Source organism: Pyrus communis, chromosome 10, assembly GCF_041283825.1.
Source record: "Pyrus communis isolate YQ-2024b chromosome 10, ASM4128382v1, whole genome shotgun sequence".
NCBI lineage: Eukaryota > Viridiplantae > Streptophyta > Magnoliopsida > Rosales > Rosaceae > Pyrus > Pyrus communis.
The window spans coordinates 26,879,740-26,889,003 of record NC_142574.1 but is presented as its reverse complement, the minus strand read 5'-3'; the positions used below and the strand labels follow the sequence as shown (position 1 = coordinate 26,889,003).

The following is a 9,264-nucleotide window of genomic DNA, read 5'->3' as shown; positions in this document are numbered from 1 at the left end:
TTATGTGTTTTTTTTTTTTCTTATTAACTTCTCTCACTCAAACACACAATGTATAGCTATGTGATCACACTTGTAATTACCAAGTGATTTAACCTGATAATCATGGGGTAAACCATGGTCTATGGTTTTAATATTATCATTCGATCATGTAGCTAACAAGAACAACTTGCATAACAAGAATACGTCTTCATTTTGGCGTCGTGTAGTAATAACGGTGTATCCATGCCACAACTTTTATCTCCTACAGTCATGAAATTATTTTCTTAAAGTTTTGAAAATGCATAATGCAGATTGCTTGGTTCATGTTATATACAGAGGAATTAAACAGATGTTATGCAATTTTTCCCATGAACTCTCTCATACACATCAAAAATCAACTTAATAGCGGAGAAGTTAAACACATACTATATGATTGGATAGTGTATGTCACGCAGTGAAAATCGAAGTGGAGATTGAGCTTATTCATATATCATTTATGAGGTACAGATGAGAGAGAGAGAAGAAAGCGAGTACTGATCAGTTAGCAGTAGTACTGCAAAAACGCAGAGAGACAAGTGCTTCCCAAAAGACTGGTCAAAGGCGACCAGTCAATGATCTCTGTGATGGGGTAGAGAGAGAGGGGAAGGATGCCCTTTGGACGTTGCACTACAGTTACCAATATGCCATCCACTGATCCTTCATCTGTCATTTTTGTTGGTATTATTGGTGGTTGAATCAATGGAGGAGATGTTCTTTTATTTTCTTTCTCCTGTCCTGTGTGGTGTCGCGTTGCAAGCTGCAAAAGTAGGTTTTCATATGTGTGAGTGTGAGAGGAGAGAGAGAGAGAGAGATCATTATTGGCTAATTTGGTAGCCCTCGCTGGGTGTGTGCCTCTGACAAAAGGAGTGTGCTAAAGTTCAACTTTTTTCCCTTGGAGGGCATCACATACACATTCACGGTCACAGGGAGGAGCTAACCTCCTCGAATCTCGATTATATAAGTCTTTCTCCTTTTCATATAAAGACACCCACATTAATTTACATTACCCTTTTCTTTATCTCTGCTTAATTTTTCTTTTTCAAGTCAACTTTTTCCTAATTATGTATTGTTAAAGCTTTAATCTCCCTCTAATATCGTTTGTATGGAAAACTTAAACACGAGTTATAGTCATTGTGGTACTACGATATGTTTTATGGCTTTGCTTGCGCTATTTGCACTTCGGATTGGTTTTCTTTAACATGTTGAGTAGGTTCTAGGTGATCTATGATTGATATCAGTAAATGAAATACTGTATGTAATTATATCTATGAAAAAATTGTTAATGATTTTGGAATCCACTGTTCAAGTGAGGAAGAAAATTTTATTGTATTGACTTAAAAATGCAATATTTGAAGGAAAAATGAAGAGTTACGTACCTATTACCATGCAAATAGTATACTAACATCTTTGATGCATGGATTGACATATTGATTCATGTTATATGTAAGTGTTCGTATTACCATGCAAAGAGTTAGTTGTGCAAGTGCTACGAGGAAATTTGGGTTGAATTTTGATGGTATAGTACTATCACGTGCCTGGTTCCATATAAGATTGCACTACTGGTGGATAAGTTGACCCAAGAGTCTAGGTCATCTGCATCGAGTTATATATAGTATGAGTAATGTTACACTTTGAACCATCATTTGTATCATTTATCTAATAAAAGTAGAGCTCACTAACACATGTCGTTCCATTTCCATTAGAGAGATAATACAAAAGTAATGAATTTGCTTATGTAGAGTCTAGTCATTGGGTTTTATTCAAGTAAAAAGATTATATCGAGTTTTATATATATAAAGAAACTTGAATTTCAAGAGCTAAAGTCATATTTTTAATTTTTTTTTTTACACGTAGAGATACCTAACCTAAACCTGCATCGCTTGTTGAAAGGTCAAACCATTATCTAAAAAACAAAGTAACCTTCAAAATACTACAAATATACAAAGGGGTCTTTCTGCTCTTCTATAGCCATATGTATTTTGCCAATATATCCAATATGCAGGAAAGACATGAATACATGTTGACACTGGCGGAGCGAGAATCCTTTGTGAGAGAAGGTCTTTTATATACGTATTAAGAATAAATTTCAAACTCATAACATGAGCAATTGAACTAATTTTCACAAAATTGAAAGACCCACCAAATTCAATAGAAATTATAGGAAGAAAATACAAAAAAATCTGGTTTGAATCGTTTGACTGAAGAAGGAGGGCAAAGAGAAGGGCTGCAAATAATAGTTGATTATGTTGCTTTAGAAATAACCTTAAAATTGATTTTAAAACTCCACCCTTGAGTTTCACTAAATCACAAAGACCAAATAAACAAAACTGTCAGAAAAATATAAAACGCGACATTGTTGGACTCAACTTCTTCATAAGGACAATTCATCTTCTTCATTATGTTTCATTGTTCTACAATTGCAAGCTTGAAGCGGCTAGAAATTTTTTAGACAGTTGTCATGATGGATCTAAAACCACTTTAGTCCTTTAGTAGCTCTGCCATGTTGAACATGTGCACTGTGCAAAAAAACGTAGAAAAAGCAAACCCAAGGCATGAAAATCAAATACGTCATTGTAATGAATCAAAGGAAAGTATTTGCAAACATGTGAAATGATATCCGATCAGAAGTACGTACGTGGAGAAAAAGAGAGGTCGTACGTACCGCCGCAGTGGAGGTGCGTGTGTGGATTTTAGCCTCATTTTCGTAGTTCGCATTCACATGAAAAACAGGATGTTTTAGATTGAATCTTTGGGAGGAGTTATGAAGTCGGCTAAGTGAAGGAGTTGTGAAGATAGCCTCATACTTCCCTTACAATTATATTTGTATCTTTACAAACTTTAAAGTTCTCACTAATTAGGATAAATTCTAATCAAGGTATAAAGATGTTGTTTGCTGCACTTAAAAATTTTAGGGTTCATTCGTTAACATTTTACAAAACAGTTTCTCGTTTTACAAATACAAAGATGGGTGAAAAATGCGATTGGCAAACTGTTTTGTGAAAATAAAATCTCATATTTATTTAACCTAAGCTTGTAGAACATCAAATTGATGTTTCTTTTGTTTTCCAAAAACAGTTTTCAAAATAATAGAAAATAAAAGATACATTATAAAGCCACCACTACCATCACCATCTCCACCACCACCATCATAACATTCTTTAATGTCTCGCCATCATCATCACCACTACCATTACCCTCGCTACCATGGCCACCACCACCTCCATCGTCTCACCATGCTCAAAATGACATAATTACCACTTGCACCTTCGCTCTCACCACCACCACCACCACCATGTTATCCACCGTCATCACTCCCGTCACCATGGCCATCACCACCTTTATTGTCTCACTGCTACGACCACCACCACCACCACATCCCATCACAATCGCTGCCGCTACCACCATCACCACATCCCCCCCCTCCCTTCATTACCCTTATCATGGCTACTGCTACCACCACCTCCACCATGCCCACCCCACCCTCACCACTACTACCTTTCTCAACCACGATAGCTGCCACCACTGTCACTATTACTACCAAACACGAATTTTGACATGTTAGATATAGTTACCAGATGTGTTTTCAACGTTTTTCGTTCTCAAAATTCAATCTTGAATACCACCACCGCCACCATTACTACCAAATACGAATTTTGACATTTTAGATATAGTTACCAGATGCATTTTCAAGATTTTCATTTCCCAAAAATCAATCTTGAATTAAACTACCAAACACATGTTCAAGTCATAAAATGCGAAATCCTATTTGTCGTTTCTGTTTTACAAAACAATTCTTCAAAAATTGCTTTACAGAGAATTGCCGAAAGGGGTCTTGGTTCTTGAACGCCTAATTCATGCATGTCACATATTTTATTAAGTGAGTCACGTGACGTTTCTTGTGTGAGTTAACAGCTCACAAAATATTATGGGGTGTGCTATTTAAACACTTTTTTTTTACTTCTTATACACTTCTTATTAATTTTTGCCTTTTGATTTTCTTCAATTCATCTGATCCAACGATCGAAAATAAAAAATATGTGTGAAAAATAAAAAAGAACGTGTTGATATCACATCCCAATATTATAAGGGTACCCTCTAAGGAAAATGGTTTAAATCGGGACACAGGTTCGAAGGAAAAGACTCCAATTCACCAACTTAATCCCGGGAATGTGTTGGGCCTCAAAAGTACTAGGCCGGTCCATGATTGTGTTGGGCCTCAACTTCAAGTCCAAGCCCGTCGAATGAGCTCATTATCTTAAACAAAAGGTGCCCAAGTGGAAGCTGAGTAGACAGGCTGGTTGGCCTGGTTGGACCGGAACGATGAAAGAAGATTATTTCGTCTCGTACGCTTTGCCACGCGGAACACGTTTGGTATTAAATAAAATAAAATAATCGGAAATAATAATATTCCGTTAAAAAAAAAGGTCATTTGCTTCAGTAAAGGTCTTCGCATTCGAGAAGAGAGAGAGAGAGAGAGAAGGGTTGTTGGTCTTGGCTTGGCTTTTAGGATCCTTCCTCGATTTGCCGCCTTCTTCTTCTTCTTCTGCTTCTGCTTGCATCAGACCCCATCTTGCCTTTTTCGTCAACGTCTGCGTTCCTCTGCCTCAAATTCTGCTCGATTTTCTGATCTCATCAATTTTCAATCCATTGCACTCATGGCCACCGCCGGGAACAAGAACATCAATGCCAAATTGGTACGCGTTTCTGCTTCTGCGAAAAGCCCTTTTCTTGAGCCTGCTTTCTATTCAATTTTATGAAATTGTGCGATTCTGATTGATCTTTGATGCTGTCCTGTATGGGGTTTGTGTAATTTCAATTGGGGTTTAGGAAATTTTGTGTTTTTGATCGGTTTGTGTACGATTCAATGATAATTGTGATGTGGGTTTGGTTTGTTTCTCATGGAATTTCTTTTGGATTTTGGATATTCTGATTTGGGTCTGATTTGTTCAGCTGTGAATTTTGTTCTGCATGATTTGTGCGTAATATTCAGATGATTGTGTATTTTCAGGCCAGTTCATATTTGGATTTATGTTTCGTTATTAATGGATTTGATTGCTTTAATTAACATAAAGGATGTGGGTTAACAATATCTTTTTTTTTTCTTTTCTTTAAACCCTGGAATGGTAGTCAATTACAACATCTTTTAATGTCGAAATTTTGCTCTTTTGTTTTTCCATAGTTGTATTCTTGCTTGTGTATGGTCTTGGTTTTTTAATTTATTTTAGCATCCTCGCTGCATTGAGAAAAAATGGGACTGAAAGCTTGTTAGGATTCCTATCCGTTTAGACCAAAGTTATTACTCTTTCGTATTCTTGTTTATCTCGGTCTGGTTCCGATGTTTTAACCCGAGGGTCTCTGAGAACAAATGAACATACTGTGACTGGTGCAAGTCTCATAACTTTCTTGGTATATGATGTCAGTATTGCCACAATGCTACCATATTATAAGTAGGAATACAAATGTAAAAGCAGGAGTCCATGTCAACATAAAGGTTGTGCTTTCTTTGAAAGATGTTTGCTAATATACCGATCACTAATTCGAATATATGTAGGCATATGCAGTTTAGCATAATGTGATGTATAATTTTTAGTAATTTGTTTATTATTTTTCTTTGGGTATTGCATTTCGTCATTACCAGTTTGATGTTTGATGTGCTGGTTCAGGTGCTTCTTGGGGATGTTGGAGCTGGGAAGTCTAGTCTGGTGTTGCGCTTTGTAAAAGGACAATTCATTGAATTTCAGGTTTGTTCTATAACTTTCAAGGGAAGCCTTTTCTTTTTGGTCCAGACCATTACCCTTTTTTGTATGATACAGGAATCAACAATAGGTGCTGCCTTCTTCTCACAAACATTGGCTGTAAACGATGCAACTGTAAAATTTGAGATTTGGGATACAGCAGGTCAAGAGAGGTACCACAGTTTGGCGCCAATGTATTACAGAGGAGCTGCTGCTGCAATTATTGTGTATGATTTAACAAATCAAGTGAGTATTCTGAAAACATTTTTTCCAGTGTTTGGAATTTTAGATTTCCATGAAATTTATTTCTTTGTTGATGTTGAATTTGCATTCATTCAGTAGAATTAAGGCTTTTTAGTCATCTCTAGTTGAAGGTTGTTTCTATTGGATATCTTATCATTTATTGCTTTTGTGTCTCATTTTTTAGCTAATGTGATATATTAAGTCAAATACATCTTAAATAGAAATTTAATTTTACTTTTCTTGTAGGCCTCATTTGAGCGAGCAAAAAAATGGGTCCTTGAACTCAAGTCACAAGGTATTTTTTATCACTTTATTGTAGCCTGTAGACATTCCTCTATTTAATTGATGGGGCATGGAAACTAATGTATGCTAAGTTTTGGTACTGGCTTCTTTAGTTTTCCCATTATGACATTGATTTTTAATAATTTTATTTGTTTCTCATATGACAAGGTAACCCAAACATGGTTATGGCACTAGCTGGTAATAAAGCGGATCTGGTGGAGGCCAGGAAAGTGCCAGCAGAGGTAAGTCATTACTTTCTGCTTTCTTTTGTTCTGCTTACTGGTTGAACTTTTATATCCCTAGATATTTTTCCTGTCCAAATGCCTCATTCTTGAAAAGTAACAGCTTTCCAGATGAATGGAATTTAAAATTTTGAAGAACGTTGTGAATATATTCTGGGAATCATTCGTTCTTCTTGTATAAAGTATGCTTATATATTAGTGTTGGACAACATTATTACAGTTTCATTCTTATAGTAATATCTTCCAGTTCTCCATTCTGCACGTATTATATGACATGGGTAACTGCAAGCTGTCTTTTTCTCTGTCCCTTTTCATCTATCCAATGTTGATATTTAGTTTTGAAGTTTGAAGCAACTAAGTATATTTCCCTACGCTTGCGGACTGTAGTTCATGTACTCCAGGTTGTGTATCTCAATTTGTGGTACTGCACTTTTCTGAAACTAGTGTTTTGGACGTATGAAAAATATGTGTGAAAAAGATTTAAATAATGTGAAATTAAATTTTATATTTGTTTCCTTGAAGAGGTTACTTTGGAAGAATGGACAAACAAAAGGAACTGTATAATAAAGTTCGATGTTTAGTGGAGCTTACTTGACTAGAATCTATTTGTTATAACTTATATGTATATTCATTCTGAGTGCTGCTCGTATAATTGCTGCTGCTGTTGCAGGATGCACAATCATATGCTCAAGAGAATGGCCTTTTCTTCCTGGAAACCTCTGCAAAAACTGCAGACAATGTCAATGACATTTTCTATGAGATAGGTACTTTTATAAGGTCTTTATAGGAGCAATAGCATCTACCCATTTCAGCGCAATGAATTAACTGTTAAAAAATGGATTTACGCGCGTCTTTTTGCTTATTTGGTTTTTGTTATAATGTAATTTAGTGATCTGATTGCGGTTTTCTTCTGTTTTGGGGTACAGCAAAGAGATTACCTCGAGTGCAGCCTGTGCAGAACCCCGCAGGAATGGTTCTTATGGACAGACCTTCTGAAAGGGTGGCAAGCTCGTCTTGTTGCTCATAGAACCTTCTGCGGTGCTTTCGGTCACTGCCTGCTCGGTATTTCCACAATAGCTCGCGTAACTCACGGTGGAAACATGATATATCAGCTATCGAGTTTCACTTGAATGTGTACATTGAATTCAGATTTGTATATGCATGTTTGTTTAGATATGGAGGTTGTGATTGTCTTTTCTTGTAATGAAATGGTTTGGCATGAAAATACTCGGATGTTTGGTAGTAACTAATAAGAATTCTTGTTCTTTAATTAGAACTGAACATAATTTTAGTGGAAACTACGAAGTCGGTCCTTGTTGCCCAGTTTTCAGCACCCACACGCACAAAGTACATATATTAGCATCATTTTACAGTTCAGCGTAGTAAGAAAAATAGGGATGTTTGAAAATCGAATCGATACATGCTGTGGCTAGCAATTGTGGGGATTCATTTGGGCAAGTTGTTAGTACTTAGTAGCATTATATTAGTTGGGTTTGAAAACTCGTCCGTTTTGAAAAATGGGAACTTTCATGAAAAGGTTTTGGGCTAAGTTTATTTTAATAAAAAATTATGCTATAACTATATTTAATGAAAAAGATAAATTTTAATGAAAAATTTTTAAATTTTAATAAACAGGACAAAAGATCTTAAATTTTAATAAAAAAGACATAATTTAATATAAAAAAAAAGTAAAAAAAAAAAAAATTGATGCGCGTTCTCACGTAAACTATTTATGAAACTTAACGGTATTACATTTCTCTCTCCTCCTCTTGAATTTTTTGGCACATTCTCACATTCCAAACACATTTTCTTCTTCTAATTTTGTCCGATACTCATCAATGTTTCTCTGTATCTCTTCGATTTCTTAACTTTCTATACCAATTACTTAATTGTCTTTTATTGTCCACCCATTTGTGGCTTCCTCTTCTCCTCCACCTACAATCTCACCTTCTCCCTCTGCAAAATAAAAAAAATAATCCAAATGAAATCAATAAAATCAAATACACCCACAGATATGAGCTCAGATCATACCCCCGCTGCATGTCCTTCAATTTTAAAAGCATCTCAAGTCTTCAATCATTTCAATATCTGTGTGGACTTAAAAATCCTGAATTTTGGTTACCATACAATTTACAAAGCATCTCACAGCGTCAACAGTTTCGTGCATCATGTAAATTGCTGGGAACATCTCAATGGTGCATCATGTAAATTAAAATTGTAGGTATACAAGGTAGTGGCGTGCTAAATAAAGTTGCACAAGGTAGTCTTCAGTGCTTCATCTGTCCATAATATATAATATGTAGTAGGGTGTGTGTGTGTATATATATATAGTACAAATATATAGAGGTGTGTGCTGTAAAATAGATATGAGCAACCATGATTGGAGTTGCTTTGGCAGGCAATTTTTGGACCCCAGTGGATGGGTACTGAAAAAAGAAGCAGCCAAAGATGCATCGGCAAAGGAGACTGCACACACGTTTGAGAAGTTTATTTTTTATTTTTTATTTTTCCTTTTTATTTTTCCTTCACTTGTCCTTATCATTAAATAAAGTTATTTAATAATTTTTAATTAAAATTCAAAGTTTTGAATCTCTTTTCATTAGTTTTCCTTTTAAAAAAGCATCTCCTTCAAGCTGTATCAGTACATCTTACCTATTGGTGTTTTGTTTGTGCTGTCCTGATAAGCGGCTTATTATAAGCCTATCTGAGGCAGAAAGCACTTTTGTTTTTCAACATGAAGATCC

General features: G+C 35.6%; 1 protein-coding gene across 1 annotated transcript; it reads left to right on the top strand.

Annotated features, from left to right (window-relative positions):
* Window positions 1-4,429: 4,429 nt before the first annotated feature.
* LOC137729509 (ras-related protein RABF2b) lies at window positions 4,430-7,790 on the top strand. The gene is made up of 7 exons (XM_068468473.2): window positions 4,430-4,712; window positions 5,682-5,759; window positions 5,832-5,999; window positions 6,243-6,291; window positions 6,447-6,520; window positions 7,191-7,284; window positions 7,447-7,790. The coding sequence occupies exons 1-7, from the start codon at window positions 4,674-4,676 to the stop codon at window positions 7,545-7,547; spliced, it is 603 nt and encodes a 200-aa protein (XP_068324574.1). The 5' UTR covers window positions 4,430-4,673; the 3' UTR covers window positions 7,548-7,790.
* Window positions 7,791-9,264: the final 1,474 nt, after the last annotated feature.